Source organism: Seriola aureovittata, chromosome 16, assembly GCF_021018895.1.
Source record: "Seriola aureovittata isolate HTS-2021-v1 ecotype China chromosome 16, ASM2101889v1, whole genome shotgun sequence".
Lineage (NCBI taxonomy): Eukaryota > Metazoa > Chordata > Actinopteri > Carangiformes > Carangidae > Seriola > Seriola aureovittata.
In genome coordinates, this window is record NC_079379.1 from 24,773,565 (window position 1) to 24,795,037 (window position 21,473).

At 46.0% G+C, this 21,473-nt stretch overlaps 3 protein-coding genes across 4 annotated transcripts; 1 reads left to right on the forward strand and 2 right to left on the reverse strand.

Moving 5' to 3' along the window:
• The first annotated feature begins 179 nt into the window (after positions 1–179).
• LOC130183998 (uncharacterized) lies at positions 180–6,370 on the forward strand. Its single transcript, XM_056399732.1, has 4 exons — positions 180–355; positions 3,053–3,168; positions 4,085–4,130; positions 4,316–6,370. The coding sequence occupies exons 1-4, from the start codon at positions 180–182 to the stop codon at positions 6,237–6,239; spliced, it is 2,262 nt and encodes a 753-aa protein (XP_056255707.1). The 3' UTR covers positions 6,240–6,370.
• A 55-nt stretch (positions 6,371–6,425) lies between these two features.
• Positions 6,426–12,609, reverse strand: s100v2 (S100 calcium binding protein V2). Its single transcript, XM_056400005.1, has 3 exons — positions 12,451–12,609; positions 8,981–9,112; positions 6,426–8,004 (listed from the first exon to the last, which is right to left on the reverse strand). The coding sequence occupies exons 1-3, from the start codon at positions 12,457–12,459 to the stop codon at positions 7,834–7,836; spliced, it is 312 nt and encodes a 103-aa protein (XP_056255980.1). The 5' UTR covers positions 12,460–12,609; the 3' UTR covers positions 6,426–7,833.
• Positions 12,610–14,843: 2,234 nt separating this feature from the next.
• On the reverse strand, positions 14,844–20,965 carry thap7 (THAP domain containing 7). Of its 2 annotated transcripts, none has more exons than XM_056400369.1 (5): positions 20,792–20,965; positions 18,936–19,015; positions 17,236–17,373; positions 17,022–17,132; positions 14,844–16,612 (listed from the first exon to the last, which is right to left on the reverse strand). In XM_056400369.1, the coding sequence occupies exons 1-5, from the start codon at positions 20,894–20,896 to the stop codon at positions 15,379–15,381; spliced, it is 1,668 nt and encodes a 555-aa protein (XP_056256344.1). In that variant the 5' UTR covers positions 20,897–20,965; the 3' UTR covers positions 14,844–15,378. The 2 variants fall into 2 exon arrangements, with proteins under 2 accessions (XP_056256344.1, XP_056256345.1); XM_056400370.1 differs by having other exon boundaries at positions 20,740–20,825.
• Positions 20,966–21,473: the final 508 nt, after the last annotated feature.

Here is a 21,473-nt window from a genome sequence, read left to right on the forward strand (position 1 = left end):
ACTTTTTAATAAATGTTCTCAGTTTAACGGAGGGACCTGCAGCCACTGTTACACAGACATGTTTGAATCATCTGTGTGTGTGTGTGTGTGTGTGTGTGTGTGTGTGTGTGTGTGTGTGTGTGTGTGTGTGCTGGAGGTAACATCAGGTTGCAGGTCAGGGGCAGGTAACAGTCCGCCTGATGAGACACGTGGTGGCTGAAGTCCGGCTCCTCAGACCCTCGGACCTCCTCGGTGGTCCCGGGTCCGGGTCCGGGTCCGGGGTCGTGGGTTCTGCTCCTCCCTCCTTTGTGCAACAGGACGCCGTCAAACTGAACCGAGCCTTGCACCAACACTCCTCCAGCTCGCACAGGAAAAAGTCGGACGGTTAAAAGCTTACGGTCTTACGTGTTGCTGCTTTTCCCGCCGCGCGTCCTCTCGGCTGCTTCTCCTCTGGTTTTCCCGGGCTGAGGTCTGAGGTTCGGGACCGTGTTCCGGTGAAACCTGGACAGAAGAAACGTGAGCCGGTGAGGAGAAAACGCTGACGGAGGGAGAGCCGCTGCTGTAACAACAAAGCCCGGGAGCCTCCTCCCCTCTGCGGGGCCGGGCTCCACCTACAGGCGGGACCCGCGCATTACAGCCCGGCCCGAGGTGGACCGACCCGAACCATAGAACCGTCTCACCTTGATACTTTGTGACACGTTCGTGCTATGTGCTAATAATATCCCCACAATGCAATGCTTCCCGTTTTATAGGCTACATACCATTTTTCAGCAGTTCACCTGTCAGGGACGATGACGTATATCTGACGAACAGCTTTAACCTGTCAGAAGTTTGTCATCATGAGATGTGGTCGAGACATCCGGAAGGTGTTAGTAAGTGGACCTTGAGTGAAGATGAGTTCGTAAAGGAACCTGAGGTCATGGCGACATGGCTTTCTACAAGATTCACTAAAGACACTTATTATGAGGGAGCTCTTATTGTGAAGGCCGAAATATCAACAGTATGTGAAGGTTAAATGTATTTGGCCCAGGTGTGTGTAACTTATCTTCATCTGTATAATATCTGTCATATATCTGAATTAAATCTGTGTTATACATCATGTTCATGTGACTATAATCCTGAATTACATGTTGTGTACATCACTAATAAAACAAGAACGAACCTGCAGTTCTGTTTAATCTCCTCAGCCTCTCTGAGCCAAGCGTGGCTCTGATTACACGTTCACTGTAAACCACACAAGGTTTAAACATCAGCTCAGCACCAGCACAACATTTCCTCTTGGTTCTTTGACTCTGTTGTGAAAATATAAAGTCTCAGGTCTGAGTGTGATTCTGTCTTATGTCTGCTCTTTAGTCCTCAGTGTGTGATCTGTGTGTTTACCTGTTGGTGTCCTGATGTTGTCCTGATGTTGTCCTGATGTTGTCCTTGATCTCTGCGCTGATATGAAGAATCTTCTGAGGTTCTCTCCACGTCTGAACCAGCTGTTGCTGCAGAGTCAAGTCCAAACACGCTCATTAACTTCGGCCACACAGAGGATTTTACTCGCTGACTCAGTCCATTCTTTCTCTTCTTAAAAACCACCTCTATTTATTCTCCATCCAGCTTCATCCCACAGGTCCTGTGTGAATCAAAGCGTCTTCCTGCCTGTCACGTCCAAACTCTTTAGACTTCTGCTGTAATTTCACCAGCCGCTGAAGCTCAGGTCCGAACCTGTGGCGTGTAAAATTAGACGAGTACAGAATTAGTGGTAGGCAGCTTCATGGCGAGCGCAGCAGGGAAAGGAGCGGGTAAGATGGCTAATGAGGAGAAAAGAAGATTGGAGAGGATTAGCAGTGACCTGGAAACAGCCGTGTGCTAACGGGCCTCACGCCGCCCAGCGTCAAACATGAAGGTTGGTGTTGAGCACTGATTGTATCCTGAGAGAAGAATGACGCCGTCTGTCGCCTGCTTCATGGTGGCTGCACGAGACCATCATCACCTGGAGACACATGACATCAGCAGCAGGCGTCAGGTGACAGTATGAGTCTTTGTCAGACCACAGGCTCCAGTAGAAACCGGCTCAGACCGGCCCACTGCTGGGTCTGGGTCTGGCCTGGCTCTGCTACAGCTTCACCCCGGTCCCAGTGTTGGACCAACTTTAAAAAACTGCTTCAATTGGTAAAACACAAATTAATTAAGTTTCCTCAAGTTAGATTAACACAATCTGATCGCTTTCAAATCCCTAATTTACATGAATGCAACTTAAATTTAATGGAAGTCAACTTCAATTTCCCACTATTTTCACCTTTAACCAAAAGTGAAATATTGCTCAATAACAACCCAAGACTTTAGTTCCATGAAGCCGTTTTTGTTGTAACCTTAGTGTTTTGTTTTAGTTTGTTAAATGTTGAAATACTGTCCAAATAATTAAAACTTTAAGTTGGTTGAAAAAAACTATTGATAAAAATGTTGAGGTATTTGCAGCAGTGGAGGATTTTTTACAGCAGTAAAATTCTACAGTTTCCATGGAGACAGTTGATTTGCTGCTACTAGGAACACTCACATTAAACTCATGTCACAGTGAAGACAGTCGCAGGTGCTTTTAGTTTTTTCCTTAGTTTGGTCACTAAAGTCTTTAGTGCGTCAGTGACTCAAAGTGATTCTTTAAGTGTAAGAATAAGATCAGGAGAAACATTTAAACACTTAAGGGACTTTTTCAGGAAAGCTTGAGGAAAAGTCTTTAGGTTGTTTTGAGCAACTGTTTTTATTTCAAGGAAAATCTTAACCGAAGGCGTTTTGTGGAACTGGAATCAGACATTTAGATTCAGTTTAAACAAGAACATTTAATGATTCTTTTTTAAATCGTTATTAGTTATTTACTTGAGGAGGAAGTTGAACCACAATGGAGAACATGAAGCGTATCCTCACCTGCATTAGACTGCACAGGTGTAGTGACAGAGGTGGAGCAGTGGGACAGGCCCTCAGGTTAATCTACATGTTTGACCACAGACTTCATGTTCACAGCCGGTTGCTTCATAACGACCGACGCCTCATTTTCATTCTTATCTAAACAAATGTGTGTTGAGATGTGAAGCTGCTCGGCTGAACTCACAGACACCTTCACGTCCTCGCAGCAGCTCGCAGCCATGTTCACAGTCTGTGGGTTTTATGTGTTCGTTCAGGTGTGTGTGGCGGCAGGAGTCGACACAGGTGAGACCTCCGACGCTGTTTTAATGTGTTTGATGAAGAATAAGACTTTAACTCCTTCACTGCGCTGGTTCTCTCCATCAGACATGAAGCAGAGGAACCACTGGGCTCAAACAGTGACATCACACTCTGATCGCTTTCTATTATGATGTTTTTCAGTGTCAAGCTGCAGATTTCTTCTTCATGTCTTTTTTAAGTTTTTACGCTGTTACTATTTTGACAGAAAGTTTTAACTTTCAACTTTCTGTCACTGTTTTGGGGTAAGGGGGGGGGGCTTGAGGGGAAGAGCAAGGAGCACTTGATTTATTTACACTCAGAACCCTGACAAGACATAACAATTATAATAATAATAATAATACAAATAAACCTTATTTGTATAGCACCTTTCATACTTGGTAAATTTAGCACCAAGTGCTTCACATGAAAAGAAAAGACATTAAATGAACATAAAACATGTTAAAATCATTGATCTAAAATGAAAAACATAAAAAACATTGATGTAAAATGAGATAAAATAATGATTTAAATAATAAATCCTTAATTAAGACATTCAAAACAACGCTACACTAATTCACCTGCAACTCCAGAACTGCAGGTAAATACACGACATACTTAAGTATTAGAAAACATTAATTGGACAAGATTGTAAGATTGTAGTTTTTTTTTAATGCAGGTGTTTTACCTTTTTCGGTGCCAATACAAATTTAACCAATAAAAGTTTTTCGATGGCATCGTTTTCTTTTTCAGTTCAGGTTTTGTTTTCAGGGTCAGGATGTTACTGTCACTGTTGTCATCCCATAGAAAACCTAGTTAGTGTCGTTTATGACGGTGGCTGCTGTGACCTCATCACAGGAGCACATGATCACAGCTAATGATTATCAGCATGTTACACCAACAGCTGCTGTGTGTTTCATTACAGACTGGAGTGTCGGGCCGACTCCGCTCAGCTCTGATGTAGGAAACAGGTGAGACGCCTCATCATGTCTGATCAGCTCTGACTATCAATATAGACTTTTTTATAGTAAAATTACTATTATTTTGAAAACAAGTGGGAAAGGAGAAGCCATGTTATAAACTGTCCTGCACACACAGTTCATTCTACTTTAACGAACCGTGACTCGTGACTCTCCCGCCTCTTTTCTGTTTCCAGGATCCGTCTCCAGATGACTCCACCGGGGTCTGACCCCTCCCTCCTTGATGCTGGAGATGCAGTCAGTGACACTGTAGATCTGGCGTTTACACGACCTCTGATTTCCACGTCGAAGACGCCGTGTCAGAGAATCTCTGACCGCTGGAGTTCTGTGTTCGATTCCCCGGGTCCTGAGAATCAGACGGGTTGTGTCAGAGGTACTGGTCCCATTGAGGACGTCTTTCCAGTTTATTTGACTCTTTCAGATGGTTTTAGAGTCAGCCATGATGACACAGCTGAGACGGAGACGATGTCCAACCAACAGCACATGACCCTTAGAGAACGTGATGCTGCATCCAGCCACGAGACTGTAGTTATAATGGAAGAGGACGCTGCTGTGACTGAGTCAGCCACGTACCTGTATGAGAGGCATCCCAGCGGATCCACTCTGCTGAGGTACCAGAAGGGGGCGCTGCATCTTCTCAGAGGAAGGCGTTTCTCCTCTACTGGAGGTCATGATGTCGTGCTGGTTGGTCATGGCGGCACGGGCACCGATGGAACAGTCCAGCTGGCGGGACGCGGCCCGGAGGAACTGGTCAGACTGGTGTCAACCTTAGAAACCGAACTCTTCTCCGGTCCTCTTGGCTCCATCAGCCTCATCAGTTGCAACCTTGGGAATGACCCTCACTTCATGCTGCAGCTGCTACGAGGTCTCCGGTCCGTCGGCGTGGAGACAAAGCTGCACCTGTACACCTCCTTCCTGTCCGTCAGCTCTGACGGAGCGATGATGACCGGAGCTGATGGAGTCTGGACGGCCCATGACCACAGAAGAAGAGTCACTGCTGAACTGGACCAAACAGGGGACCTGCTCACCAAAGAGGGACTTGGCTGCGCAGGGCCAGAGCTCCCTGGTTATAAAGGAAAAGCTCTGTATGTTCAGACGCTGGATTGGCCAAGTCACCCACAAATGTTTGTCCCGATGGAGCTGCGTAAGAAGTACCCGTCGATAGACTGCCTGGAGGGGCTGACGTGGAGCCTGTTCTTTGAGGAGAACGAAAGAAGACGAGCTCCTGATTACGACAGCGAGCAAAGACACGTGAAAGCAGTTTGGCTCACAGAACCAGGACCAGGAGGAGACAACATTGTCTTCAAGCATATTGTGAACATTCAGGATCTACTTGTGGAGATACGATACAACGCCAGAGAGGAAGTCGTATCAGACCTTTACTACGTTCTCAATGAATGCATCTACAAAGTGCACCGGGCAAATCTTAGTGTAAGTCTGATGGGGAAGTTCATGAGCACTGAAAACCAAGCTGAGGTCGAACGTTTCCGCCAGAGCTTCGAGGAGCAGTGGGGCGAGTCCTCCCTGCAGGACCTGAGCCAGGGTCTCAAACCGTCCAAGTTCAACGACTTCTGTCGACAGACCTTCCAGTTCCAGGAGTGTAATTACAACTGTGAGAGGTGGGGTCAATACTTCATGGCCGCCGTGTTTTCAGCATCTGTGCGCAACTTCAGAACCTTCTCGCTTTTTCTCATGAGCGTCATCGGCTGTGAGGTAGGCCGCTCACGGGGGACCGACAGCCCACTGTGCACGGCGTTCGTCGGAGATGACCACCCCATGGTTACCAACCAACCCTGGCCCCAACATCTTCGGCGAGGATTCTACGGCTGCACCGTCGACAACTATGAGATGGCGCCGCAGGAGAGGCAGATCTGGTTGGATCAGGTTATTGCGAAGGAAAACGCCCTGTACATCAAATCGAAGCAGATGATGAACGGAGTCGACCACGACGAGCAGACGGAGCTGGACATCTTTGGGAGGGTCAAAATCATGAATAAGTACGTGTTCTCGTCCTTTCTGGAGTTCTTCCGAGGTACGCCTGAGGGAAAGAAACTCAAGAGAGGATGTGCGCCATCTCTCCACGAGGATTTGAATCCGTAATGTCGGTGTAATGAGAGGCCGCGCCTGTCGTCACACAGATGATGTGTTTTACTTTACGCTGATATAAAGCTGCAATAAAATGCTGCATAGTTCATTCAATAAAGTCCTAAATGAAAGCAATAAAACAGCAGATAATTCACTTTTTTCTTATTAACATAATAAATGATTAAACCATAACACATGCAGTGTTGGTGATTTTTTTTTTATGTTTATTACATCATTTTTCTTATGGTGTCACAAAGGTCAGAATACAGAGAATTACAAAATATAAATACATAGAAAATGCAGAATCACTGAGGATGAAGCATCACTAGTACAAACATATAAAGGGGCTATAAAGCACACGGATGTTTCTGTCTCCAGAAGAAACTGATTAAACATTTAGAAAAATCCAAACGATAATTGTGTGTTTTGTTACTGATGCACGTGAAGTCAAAAGGAGATGATTAGTATCATGTAGGTGAATATTCAGACGAGGTTTTTTAGTGGAAGTTATTGTGTAAACTGTCATACGGAGAATTTATCCTGCGGTCAGTTCTGCACCGAGGAGAGAAGAAATCGTTCATGTTGGAGCTGCAGTTGTTTTGTTTGAAGGCACATCACTTTGTTTCATCAGAGCACATACACGCTATTACTGTATATAAACGACAGGCTTTGCATTGAAGTGGTTAACTAGTGAGATGACCTCTGTGAGGAAGACATGGAGCCCCGGCAGCCTGCTCGTTACCTTTCCTAAACCAGTGACTGATGTTGTATCGCATCACGTCCTGTGAAGCTTCGAGCGACAGCGGGTCGTTTATCCCGCTGACGCAAACTAAACTAAATGAGATGAACAAATATGAGAGTGACTGTGTGAATGACTCTAAACGTCCAGCGACCTTCAGCACCAGTTAAATTCAGGCCTCAGACAAAGAGACTGACGTCGTGAGACCTGGAGCCTTCAGAGTGTGAAGTCGAGTCAGTTTGATGCTGAAGCTGTGTCTTTGTTTGGCTGCGTCACAGAGACTTGCTGCCCCCCCCCCCCCCTCCTGATTTTGTTGATAGCACCTCCCCTCCTCTCACCTCCTCCCAGCTCACAGCTGAGGGTTGAAACCTCACTGTACGTCAGGGAGGAAGTCTGAGGAGCTGAGGGTGACAGACCAAAATCAGGGTGTTTCTAACCGACAGCAGAACGGACAGCTAACCTTAGCTTAGCGTGGGTAATAACATGCCGGCCACAGACCGTCCGGTCCAGGAACAGGAACTTATAACATAACTTCATTCATGATCAGTAGATGCTACCAACAGATGTTTGAATATTTTTATTGTGAGCTGGTTCTAAATGGAGTTTTCAAACTGTGTGTCGACCTGCACAATGTGAGAGATGCAAACTGGCCTGGAGTTTAACTGGTGCAGAGGATGCTGGACAGGACACAGGCAGATGAGACGGCAGCGTTTACACCTGTAATGTTTCAGTCTTAAATGTGGGGAACAGCTTGCTGTGTGCACCTTTGTATTCTGTCTGACACCTGGATAGGAGAGTGATGTACATACTTTCACCCTGTTTGGGTGGAAACTCAGAGCTCGCTGATGTGTTGGGCCGAGAGCCTCCTCTTCACAGGAGGATGCAGTTGCATGAGGAGCCCTTGTTGCTGCTGAGGAGGCTGTGCTGCGAAGTGGCTACCGACTGGATCAGGTTCCAGAAATGCTTGAAAGAGATGCCCTCCCCGTCGCCGACGCCCATCTTCCTCATGATCTCGCCCAGTCCCTGGTCTGTTCCGATCCCCTGTGGGAACACAACAGCACAACACGAGGAAGATGAAAATGAAGTTCTTGTTTTCAGGAAGTTATGACACAATACTCTGCAGAGGGGAACACAGTGACGCTGACCGGACGACGAAGAGAGAGACAGCATTCAGACGACAGACACAGAAGAAGACCACCACCACAACAAAGACGTGACCTTTGACCTTTCTATATAATCCACAATCCACATGTACAGGAATGTGATCTGGTGCAGAAATAGCAAATCCATTTCTGTAGATTTAGTTGGGTGTCCCTAATAAACTGACAAGTGTATATTTTATGTATATACACAGTGAGTTATTCACTTCATATAATATCAGTCCCTGCAGAAAGTTGTGATGTTTGCAATCACAATAATTAACGAAAATTCAACCAATCCCTGTGAATTCTCTGCGTCCTTGCATTTTTATCCAATCACCGCAACTTTTGCAAATTTTCCACAAATTTTTCATAAATTTGATAAAAAATCATCATAGTTTCTCTCGAGTTGAACCAATCATACGAGTCCCTGCACAAAACCTTGATGTACGTCACCAAACTCACTTCCTTGTTTCAGGTTTTGAAGCTTGAGACATGTGACATGAACGTCCCACATTTACCAACAAACATCACTGTTAAAGACAAAGACATTCAGCAATGTTTTGCACGAAAGTGGAGAGAGAGAGAGAGAGAGAGAGAGAGAGAGAGAGAGAGAGAGAGAGAGAGAGAAAGAGAGAGAGAGAGAGAGAGAGAGAGAGAGAGAGAGAGAGGAGAGAGAGAGAGAGAGAGAGAGAGAGAGAGAGAGAGAGAGAGAGAGAGGGAGAGAGAGAGAGAGAGAGAGAGAGAGAGAGAGAGAGAGAGAGGGAGAGAGAGAGAGAAAGAGAGAGAGAGAGAGAGAGAGCATGTTTCTGACTGTCTGTATGAGGTGAGGAAGCTGCTGCAGTCAGCGGGGGTGAAGCACATGGAGGAAGTTTTACCTTGACCAGGTTCGGCATCTGGGAGGACAGAAGGCCTTTGAATTCATCAGTCTTCAGCGTTGGACCGTTGTCAGCTGAAGCAGAGTGGAACTGGGTGACCAGTGTGTTAATGGCCGTCTCCAGGTCTGAATACTGGGGGAAAGGACGAGGAAGGTGAAGATGGAGCAAGAAAGGAAAAAAGACAGAAGGAAACACATGATCAGACCGATATCTAATAACACTTTCATCTCTATCAGCCTTTGCTATTGGCTCTTCACCCCAAAGCTCCACCTCCTCTGCAGAGACAACAAATGCAGCATTTGGCCAATGAGCAGGGGAAATACAAAAATATTTTATAATTATAATGTAAAGAGGCAGATATTTCCCTCAGGAGCTGGTGGAGACCAAACACAGAGCTAAACGAGAGGAAACACTGGAGTTTGCCATGTGAGCATAAAAGATTTTTATGTTAATTGTTGTAGCAACGCTCCACACACAACGGTCACAGAGGCTAACGTTAGCTTGTTTAGGCTAACGTTATTTTGTTTAGGTTAACGTTAGCTTGTTTAGGCTAACGTTATTCTGTTTAGGTTAACGTTAGCTTGTTTAGGCTATCATTAGCTTGTTTAGTTAAGATTAGGTTGTTTAGGCTAATGTTATTGTGTTTAGGTTAACGTCAGCTTGATTAGGCTAACATTAACTTGTTTAGGCTAACATTAGCTTGTTTAGGCTAACATTAGCTTGTTTAGGCTAACATTAGCTTGAGGCAGAATCAGTTATTACAGCTTTAAGGTCAGAGAGCTGACCCTCAGTGTTTTCAGGGCTTCCTGTGAGGTGACTCATCACCTGCATCGTCACAGGTGTGAGCGAGGAGGGAAGAGGTGGACTGTTGATGTTTAACTTCAGAGCCCTAAAACCACAGAGAGGATGAAGTTAGACTGAAGTCATCCCTCACGTTTAGTGAAGTCTCACAGCTGCAGGCCGTTAGACCAATGGCAGGTAAGTTCTGTTTGAATAAGGTGTGAATGTGTGTTTTTGATCCCCTTTAGCTTTGGCTCCGCAGCAGCTGATGTGAGTCTGGAGACCGGCCGAGATCCGCCCTTCACCATTTGGCCCGGGGCTTTTTAAAGCCTGTAAACACTGTTGTTTACAAGTTTTAGAGCTGAGATGACAATCTACCACAAGGGCCATTTAGTGGAGCTCTCAATCACGGATCACAAAATGGATCCAATCAGATCTTGTGGTAGATGTTTCTGATCTATAAGCCTAAATGGATAAGTCGTAAAGAAAGTGTTCAACCTCCAGCTGCTGAGGAAGACCATGTGATACGGTCAAAAGCTCTGATGAGATTAGTTTTAGACAAGATTAAGAACGACCTTTAAATCTCATGTTGAATACCTAATTCTTTAACTGTTGTCTAGTCGTACTCAGGATTCAGTGTTACAGCTGTAGGAGCAACACAACAACCTGTGACCATGACATCATGACATCACGACGTCATGACATCACGACATCAAGTTTATTATGAACCTGTCAGCAAACAGTTGGATATTCAAACTCCCGGCAGCTACAGAGCAACACGATGATTCGTGTCTTTGAGCTCCGTGTTTGGTCTCCACCAGCTACTGAGGGAAATATCCGGCTCTTTAGCTGCTAAACGCTCCGGTGTGTTGGGTGTGAGTCTGATGAGCAGGTGGAGCACAGACGCTTCGCTGCAGCTGGAAACGATGACGAGGAGACGGAAACAACAGCGAGTTCATCACACAGTGATTTATTCAGTTTGGATGTTAAAGAGATGAAATAGTGAGATTAAAAACAAAAAATGTATGTAAAGCATCAATGTATTTCTTAGTTAAAACACAATAAAAACAACATTATAAAAAAGAAAAAACGCCTGTTAATGTGCTTTTATGTTGTATTGATAACCTAGCCGCCATCTTTGATCAGCTCCTGTCAACACTGATGTGATTTATTGAAACAAATATAAGAAATACAAATACACGGTCTGTTCATTCAAAACACAAACAGCTTCAACATGAACTTTTCACTGAGGTTACAGAAGGATTTCTCTCTTCTCTGTCCATACTGTGACTGACTGACGCCCCCTAGGGGCCGACGCTTTCACAACAACCACAGAGACAGCAGAGGACGCTTCCTGTGGCGTCACCATGTGGCTCCTTCACAGACGGTCAAACACTTTTTAGTTCTTCAGCAAAACTTGTTGAATTTCAGGTTTGATTGCAGAACAGTGTCTGACAGAAGCCGTCCACCTGTGATGTGGATCAGAGCGGCTTCACACAGGAACTCGCTCTTGCTACAGTTATTCAATACATGTGGATCAACGGCTTTGTGAAAACCACACCCTCTCTGACTGATGCACCACAAGCTGCTGCAGGCCCTCGTCACCTCGACTACAACCCTCCCACAGCGAGCAGACCGAGTCCTGGAGTTACACCTCGTTATATTAACCAATGTGTTACACAGATAATATTGTGCTTGAAAAAACTGACGTCCCATTAAAAACACTGAGGCTTCACTTTGTTACTGTTTCTGTGTTTGTCTGTATAAGAGCTTCTTTACCTTTATTACAGAAGCAGTGATCTAGTTTCAGTGTAAACAGTTAAAGTCAGAGGCCAGCACCACACCCAGATCCAGCTCTGTCAGTCTGAACCTCTACAGTTCGGTCCGGGACGGTCCCACAGAGGGACGGAGAGGACGGCCGGCTGCACAGGAGCCCGGTCGTCTCTGCAGGACTGTGGCGTACTGGTGTGGACTCGTCCTGTGAGGACAGAGACCAGATAACGTGGGGACCAGAGGTGGCACGGGCCCCTGCTGGCAGCCCACAGTGACCCCCCCCCCCCCCCCCCCCCCCCCCCTCCAGATTATAAACAGGATAGGAGCTTGAACGCAGCACGATGAGAAAGGCCCTGAAACAAAGAGAAGTCACTCAGGTGGACCTCTGTCCCGGCTCCAGCTGGGCCCCTCACACAGGACTGGACCTGCCCCGGGTCACTGACTCTGTTCATATATTACAGCCACATTAAAGCTGTAATAATGTGATCCTGTGACAGGTAAGTGGTGGGCTCAGGTAGCACCAGGAGACCTGTAAAGGTGTGTCAGGACTGACTACCACAGTTACTGGATCTCAGGGAGGGGCCGCTGGCAGCACGACAGACCTGAGCGCCGAGGCTGGGCCGCGAACGGCTCCCGCGTCCGCTGAGAGGAACTCCCGCGGTTCATGTGGACCTCTCCGGGTCTCAGGTCCCGCTCAGAAAACTTTCTCTGGTCGTTGGGAAACCGCCGCCCGACTTGTCCCGCTCTAAAGAATAATTGAGGAAGTTGTTCGGTCTGGAGCCGAATCACTCCGCAGAAGAAAAAAAAAACACTTTTTTTTCCCCCAGAAAACTCGATGAGACTTTAAAAGCTCGTCGTTGCTGAACTCAGATCCAGTTTCGGTCCGGTTCTGTAAAGACCAGAGTGCGGACTCTTACCTGAGGCATGTCGAAGACAGTTGGAGTGTGTTACTTTTCTTCCTGCGTGTCTCGCGGCTGCTGCTGCTGCTGCTGCTGTGTGTGTGTGTGTGTGTGTGTGTGTGTGTGTGTGTCAGCGGAGCTTCTGTCACCAGCTGGCACTGATCCTGGATCCGCCCACCGCCCGGAGCCCGGAGCCCACAGCCAGGAACCAGGAACCAGGAGCCGAGAGCCGAGGGAGCAGCACGACCCAGCCCCAGTCCACACACACACACACACACACACACACACACACACACACACACACACATTCATAGTGGTTTTAACCCCCCCCCCCCCCCCCCCCCCCCCCCGCAGACAGAGATCAGGACTGAATGATTCGGACTCATCAGATATGAAGTGGTCACATGTTGACTCTCTGTGTCACTGCAGAGTCTCTGGACCGGTACCAGCTCCAGGACCCGGATCAGTGTGGTTGTGTATAAGACTGTGTGTGCAGAGTTTGGATCCTCGTCTCAGCAGAGACTCATTCCACATCTGGAAGCCTTTAGTAGAAGTTGGACACTGTTGTTTTACGCAATAACTGCCTTCAAGTTCAGGCTGGTGTTCCAGACTGTCACTGTGTTAACCTCTTCACCGCCAGCAGCCCGGTGCTGCAGCTCCACAGGAACCCGACCAGGTCTATGAACCGGACCAGGTCTATGAACCGGACCAGGTCTATGAACCGGACCAGGTCTATGAATTGGACCGGGTCTATAAACCGGACCAGGTCTATGAATCGGACCAGGTCTATGAATCGGACCGGGTCTATGAATCGGACCAGATCTATGAACCGGACCAGGTCTATGAACCGGACCGGGTCTCGTGTGAGACTGTCAGACTGTGGGAAAAGCCCTGAAGTTCTGTTTGTGGAGTTTTTAAATAAAAAGGAGGGAAACAGGTTCGACCACATTCCTTCTTCAGAGGGGGGGGGGGTCGAAAGAAAGAGAGAGAGAGAGCTTCTTCCAGGCAGGATTAGATACTGTAGAGCCCCCCCCCCCCTCTTCTCCTTCAGGAACCAGAATATGTGAGTGGGAGGGGCTAATGCCACACCCAATCAAAGAAGCCACAGTGAATTGTTTCAGTATGAGACCATCATCCTCTCCCACTGTTTCATCCTCAGTGTTACTGCGCTGAGCTGCCCCCAGATGCTTTGCATTAACACACACACACACACACACACACACACACACACTAAACTCAGCAAACATTCCTCTGATATTACACACTGCTTCATACAAGTCTCTGCAGATGATCGAACAGCGACTCACTTCTAACAGTGTGGGAACCTCTGGAAACTCGTTAGGTGTGTTTCTGTTGTGAACACACACATCTCCAGTTTGTAACTCTACCTTTCCTTTTTTTTTTTCATTGGAAGTCTGCAAGCCCAGGCTGGGATACCTCTGATGACATCACTGTGACATCATCAGGGTTATTCTCGCAGCTCCTCCAGAGAGGTTAACAACCTCTGTGACAGAGAGTGGGATGAACCAGGAGCAGAAACCAGACTGATATCAGTGGAGTGACATGTTATTGATGTCATTAATGTCCAGTGGAGTTTATATTATAATATATATATATATATATATATATAATATTTACCATCTGAGCTAAGCACAAATCCACTGAACCTCCTCAAAGGAGGTTTTTCTTGCAGATCCCTCTGATGAAAATTAAGATTTTAACCTCATTAACATCCATATGATGTTTTTATATAATACAGATATATGATGATGAAATAATCATCAACACCATGACTGAGTGTTTCCACCTTGAGCTGCAGTGAACCAGTGACAGTCTCATAAACAGACAGCCAGGGTTTCATACGTCACAAACCTAAGGAACCAATCCTGATGACTTGTGGGGACGGGGGGCGGGGCTAAATACACCTGAAACTTTGTCAGTACAGAGAGATAGAGTTAGCATTAGCACAACCGCTAACACTGTGTCGGCCACTGCCAGTTACAAGCTAACAAACAGCATAAACAAATAAAAGATGTTAACTATGCTAACTGCTCTGAAAAGATGCTAACTATGCTAACTGCTGAAAAGATGCTAACCTTGCTGACCACTCTGAAAACATACTAACTACCTTAACCATTTTGAAAAGATAATAACTCTGCTAATCATTCTGAAAGATGCTAACTATGCTAATCGTTCTGAAATGATGCTAACTACGCTAATCAGGATGTCAGAGTAAATGTGATTTTTTATGTGTGAAAATCATGTTAAACAAAATATGAATGACAGCAGAAGATTTTTACAGAGTTTAAAACACAGAGAGGAACTTTATCATCTTTCTGTTTGTCGTTACTCCACAGGTTAAAACATTTATACACTTTATGACCAAATTGAGTTAAGAGACTATTAAAATATGAAAGTAAGGAAATGCTTTATTATTTTTCCTGACGTCCCTGGTCTTCCGTACATTCTGGTGTTATTCTACATTTTTCTTATGTTAACAAACCAACAAACTCACTGTTTCCTGCTGAAGACACAAACCTTTAAAAACTCCTCACAAGTGATTCATTTCCTCAAACAGCTGCAGTTTTTATCAAACAGGAGGAAACGGTGCATTTGTTGGGGACTATTTTCAGCGGCGGATTGATCCACATGTGGTGAGTATCTGGGGCAGCAGGACGGTGTGTGTGGGACTGGGTCAAGATAAACTACAGTGTGTGTGTGTGTGACTCAGACATCACACACCTCTGAGGACGAGACATTCACTGCCGGTTTGTTTCCACACGCACAAACACCCAGAAAAACACATGACTAAGCACGAGTCCGTCTCCGTGGCTCCACAACAACATGGCGTCTGAGGCGGAGGCGTGTCCCAGCGGCCCGGGTCGCTCAGCAACAACAGTCAGCGTGTTGGATTGCGTCGGCAGCGATGACTCAGACGGCGTGTTGTCAGTTTATGAACTCGGTGCTCAGCTGAAGGTGGAATCCCTCCAGGTGTTCCTTCAGTTTCTCCCTCACATCTTCTCTGTTGATGACAGTCAGCGGCTCGTGGTCGTAATCACAGGCCAGACCTCCACTCGGGTCTCCTTTGAGATCCAGTTGTGACACCAGTATGGTTTGTGCTTCGTCAACGACCCCCTCCATCCTGAGAAAGCCTGGTGATCCGTCCTCAGCGGGGACAGGCACCAGGATGACCTGACCCTCGGCGCCGTCCTGGATCCAGAACAGCTGCTGCTGCAGGTCCAGGTGATGCTCCTGAGCCGCGGCGTCAGACTCCCCCTCACACGTGTCGGAGAGCTGTAGACTATCAGGCGGAGGCGCTGCGGCAGGGATCACATGGTGGAGACGGGGGGTCTGGAGCAGGACCTGGGACTGTGCAACATCTGGGTCGTTGATTTCTACTTTTCTTCCCGGCGGTGGTTCCAGCCGGACTCTCTGTGTGTCTTTGGTATGTTCCTCTCTCTGAGTCCTGTCCGAGTCCTCGTGCTCTGTGGGCGGGACACTTTTCTCGGTCTTTGAAAGTCTGTGTACGACCTGACCCGCCTGGACCTGCCCCCTCCCGCAGTAAAAGCAGAATCCCTTCTCCTCCTCGGACCAGCCCAGCTCCATGTGGTCCACACATCTGTCCTCAAACAGCCCCGTGTCCTCACATTTAGCATCAGTCTCACTCTCCTCCTGGTGAGAGCCTCCTCTACCTCGTCTCCGCTCCCCCCCTGGCGTCCAGCTCCCCCTGCTCTTACAACCGTCTTGTGACACGAGCACAGTGTGTTTCAGCCGTTTATCACGCAGCCTCAGCACGGTGCTGCGCAGCCGGTTCTCCCTCCGCCGGGCGGCATGCAGCTGTCGTAAGGCCTTCTCCAGGCAGTCGATAGCCTGGTCGTAGCGTCTCCTCCACAGCAGGGGGCAGAGCTGAGCGTAGCTGTGCTCCTTCGACAGGTAGAAGCCCGGAGGAGGGGGCAGGCGCCTCATGTACTGTGACGGGGAGAGGGGACGAGCCTGCGGCGGCGGTGAGGCGGCGTGTTCTCGCTCTGTGAGCTCTGAGGGTTCGTGAGAAGATGCAGGTTTGTTTTCATGAGTCTGCTCAGACGCCGCTGACCTCTGACCTGTGGGCTCCTCTGAGGTCTGACCCTGCCGCTCTGCTTCCTGCTGACTGGGCTCCTGGTCGCCTGAGCAGAGTCTCTTCCTGCAGGAAACATGACAAACACTCAGTTCCAGTAGTTTTTCCTTCCACACACAGATGGTCAAACAACAGAGTCATTAGCACTGCGGCTAATGCTGCACAGTCCCGTGTACTTCTGCACCAGTGCTAGCATTAGCTTCGTGCTTTAGCTCGTATGTTGCAGCTCAGCAATCACTGTAGTACTGTGGTAACGTTGTCAATCAGTTTCCCTTTGGTGTCATAACGATAATAACAATAATAATAATAATAAATCAAATAAAAATTTATGATAAAAAGTTTAAAATTACAACATTAGGGGAGAGAAAGGTGACAAAAAAGAGATAAAACACTCTGTGAGTGAGTGAGTGAGTGAGTGAGTGAGTGAGTGAGTGAGTGGGTGAGTGAGTGAGTGAGTGAGTGAGCGAGTGTTTACCTGACAGGAGGGACTTCCTGTCTCTGTGGTGTTCCTGCTCGTTTGCATTTGGTCGTTGAGGTCGAGTCAAACAGTGTAGGAAAAGCGTCTTCCTTCAGCCGCCTGATGCCACTGTGAAAAGGTCAAAGACACTTTAACGCTGTCGGCCGGACACAGATGTTTGGAGCCGGTGTCAGTAACAGAGACAGAGCTAAAGCGCTGACGTGTGACACACCTGCAGCCGGTCAGCTCGAAGCTCTCTGGGGTGAAGTGTTTGGAACAGAAGTAGACGAAGTCCGTCTGAGGGTCCCAGGAGTCCGCGCGGTGGGAGTTGGTGATCCACAGGTTCCTCCGAGTGGCTCCCTTTGGTAATCTGACCACGACAATAACTGATCACTATTGATCCATGCAACAACATTTGATCATCACATCCATACTTGAGTTAATAATAATTAGACAAATAAAACCAATAAAAGGAATAAAAATAAACTAGAATCAACTCCTGGTGGTCGTATCCCTCCGCCACTCAAACTAGTTCCAGGTCAGAAAAATATGAACATTTTGTCATAATTGCTGTGAGTGTTAGCTAGGTCGCCATGACCTTGACCTTTGACCTTTGAACACCAAAGTCTAATCAGTTCATCCTTGAGTCCAGGTGAATGTTTGAGCCAAATTTGAAGAAGCTCCATCGAGGTGTCACTGGGCGTGGTTTACGTGTAGGTTACTGAACCCTGTGAAGCCGACAGGAAAGGTTCGTGTCACCAGCTCTCACTGTGAGACACAACTGACCCCGGTCGCTCTCCGTGAGGTGAAGACGGGACAGGAAGCTGTTTGTCAGAACTCTGTCTTTTCACATTAAAGTGCAGAAAAAGTTCTGTGGATTCCAGAGGAGACTGGGTCGGACTGGGAGGATGATCTGGTTGTACTGGATCCCACAGAGCAGAGCGGTGTCTGATCCTTCCTCCAGGAAATCGACCACGGTCTAAGTCTGCTCTTCTGACGAAGGTTCAGACTGAGTGAACTGAGCTGCAGTATCAGAACCGGTCCACTCCTCCAGCTGCTGAGGAAAGGAGCTTCAGTGCTTCCTACCTCACCTCCTTCAGCAGAGGAAACACTGGAGCTCACTCTCTGAAAGGAAAGGAGAAAATGCCGTCCCACAATCCCTTGCTGCAGCAACATTTAAAGCCACGCATCGTTGTAGTTGAACCACGTAAATGTAGAAACAACAGAGCTCACGTAGAAACGACCTTAATGTCTATTCTACAAGGTGTATGATTGTTCATGAGACGGTGCTGTGGACACGTTCTATTCTGTTATTTATTATTATCATTATTATTATTTTGGTCTGTTTGTGTGGAGTTGATATGTTTGTTGCTCATATTTCGTCTCTGTTTAACGCTGGTTGAAGACTGTTGTAAAAATAAATAAAATTAACAACAGAGCAGCTGTTTTATGTTTGTGACACGATCTAAAACTGATGGAAATCCGTGTTTGATCGACCATAAAAGCAGATTTCTTCTCTTTAAATCATGATGAGGAGCAACAACAGCTCGTCGTTCTGTAACTGTTTTATACATTTTAAATACTGACTGATCACAGTGAGACTCTGGAGCCTCGTTCAGACTCTCGAGTCCCAATAAACCAAGTTCAGAGGTTTGTCTCAGTCAAATTGTTCTTCTGTCTCTTTCTCCTGTCTCTGACAGAGTTTCTACACAAACTGATTCAGGGAGCGTCTTCATCCATTTATGGATAATTGCTGGAGTGGAAATGAGTGAGATTTATAAAGTTGAACCAATGCGAACACACGGCTTTATAATTGTGATGTAAAGAATGTGTAGGTATATTTCTGGTTTTGTGCGTTCACTCAGTCTCAGTCGTGAATCTACAGTTTTCTGCCTCTGGCCTGAAGCTCGACCTCGTGTGTGAAACGCTCACTTGTGAAAGGTGATACCAGCGTTACGAGTCTCGCGGTTGTCCCGAGATTTGCAGCCTCCAGCCGAGCAGTGTCTCGGCATCTGGAAGAGACACAGAGAAAGAACCGTCGTCACCTGAGGTTCATTCAGCTGTGAGGAGGATTCAGTCACAACAGATTCAAGTTACACGTCGTGTCATCAATGCTGTAAAGGTCACTCTATCAACCCCCGGAGGTCGGAGGGTAACTTCTATTTATTTCTTAAGGTACTTGCATATGAGATTATACCCAAGTGTTTTATATCATAATATTCAGAACGAATGAAAAGACATCGTTTGTCCCAAATGCTGAAAAATTGAAATTTTTTTTTCTCTTGTTAAACAGACTTACTGATGTGGATGAATTGTTTTGGTGCTTGAAATTAATTTATCAAAGTCTTAGGTTCGTAGAAATAGTGCAGTATGTGAGTAAAATAGTAGATAAATGTATAATAAATGCCTAAAATGAAAGTGTTGTCTGTCCCTCTACTCTCACTACTCTTTAGAGTGACGCCTTGTAGCTCCAGCTCCGAGTCACGTACGATCCCACACGAATATTAAACGGAAAGCTGAGAGTCGACAGATTTTAACAACATTTAAACTATATTTCTGCGCTGTATTATCACAAAGATATTAATAGAAACACCCGTCGACCTCAGTGTTGAGTAGAGCAATGCAATCCAGAGCAGCAGCACCGACACGTGTTATTCCTTTATAAAGTTTAATGGTCACTTCCTCCTGAGGCATTGATTCAACTGCACACTTTATTCACAAAGTCTTCAGGCCCCGTCACTTTCTGCACTCCAACACTCAGAGCTGTCCAAACAGGAAGCGTCATGAAGCAACTACTGACCATATTCAAACATCTTTAAGAAAAGATCCGATTCCGTGACAATATCGACGCCAAAAATATGTTCTCTCAACACTTTCCATTTTAATGGTAACGATGGAACATTTTTCTTTGTAGTTTGATCACTTGTTGATTCACCCTCTGTCTCTTAATTCTTCCTGTTGCTAAGCAGCTATTCATTTTGATCCTGCAGTTTTCACCGTGGATGAAATGCAAACAAGTATGTGATGTGGTCCGGTGACAACAACATTAAAGTTCCTATCATTGTCTTATCACAGTGATCAGTTTTTAAACATATTTACTGTTTTTAAAGATCATTTCATTTTAATGCATTAGAAACATTATATATATAATTACATCCTTTCACTGTTTGGCAAATGATTTGACAACTCACCAGCCCACAGTTTGGGAACCACTGATCTCCTGTCTTTATCATTAATTGTATTTTACATTATGTGTCCACTATCTCATCCTGATTAAATAAGATGTTAATCCATATTTATCTCATATTGATCACTCCCCCCGCCCCCTTCTCCTGTGTCACCACAAGGTGTCGCTGTTACTGCTGGTCTCTGTGCAGCTGCTCTTTGACTCCTGTAGTGCAGTTAAGGTGGACATTTTACTGCGTCCTTAAATCTCCCCTGCACACCGTGGTGCGTTCAGGCGCAGGAGAGCGGCTCGGAAACACAGCGGAGGTAAATAAAGGTTTCTGTAGCAGACTTCCCGCCGGCCGTGATTCACGCCAGCCTCGTCGGCAGGACTTTAGAGAGGGACCGTTAACCGCTGAGGTGAAGGCGCCTCAGACAAAATGAACTCTGCGTCTGTCACGACGTTTTCCCGCTAATGCTAACGTTACCACGTCAGTGAAGTCACGTCACAAGCTAACCCGGTGCCGACGATACAGAGAACACGATGGTTTATTAATACTGAAAATATTACCGCTACACTGCAGCTTCGACCTCACGAAGATGGCTCATTTTTCTTCACCCACCTTCTTCCTCCTTTCCTCTTCCTCCTCCTCTTCTTCTTCTTCTTCACCGCTTTCTTCTTCTTCTTTGAGGTTTATTGGCGGTTGACAAACAATGAATTGGCGCATTACCGCCACCAACTGGTCAGGAGTGTGGATGACTGTTTACAATCAGCTCACCTCAATAAGAGAAAGGAATTAATCATTTTAATTACATATAATGATACATTTAAATTTAATAATCTAATTTATAATAAAAGATTTTTTTAAATATTGAATTCATTACATTAATTCAATTAATAATTATATTGCATTTTTATTATATTAATATTTTTGTTGACATTTTTATTTCTTTGATAATTTAATGTTGAATACAGTGATTGTAATTGTGCTTTGGCAACACATTGAAAACGTCATGTCAATAAAGCCTGTTGAATTGAATTGAAAATTTAATCTGATTGGATAAGACTCGTGTCTTGAGTTATTTTGAAGAACATAATTAAATCAAAGTTAGAAACATCAGAGAGACTCAGCCACATGTTTCAGCCTCAGTCAGAACCAGACTAAGTAAAGGAGTCTGTTGAGACCAGAACCAGAGACTAGCAGACGGATCAGAACAGTTAGCGCAGTTAGCACCTTTTAGAAGGGTTAGCGTAGTTAGCATCTTTTCAGAACTGTTAGCATAGTTAGCATCTTTTGTTTGTTT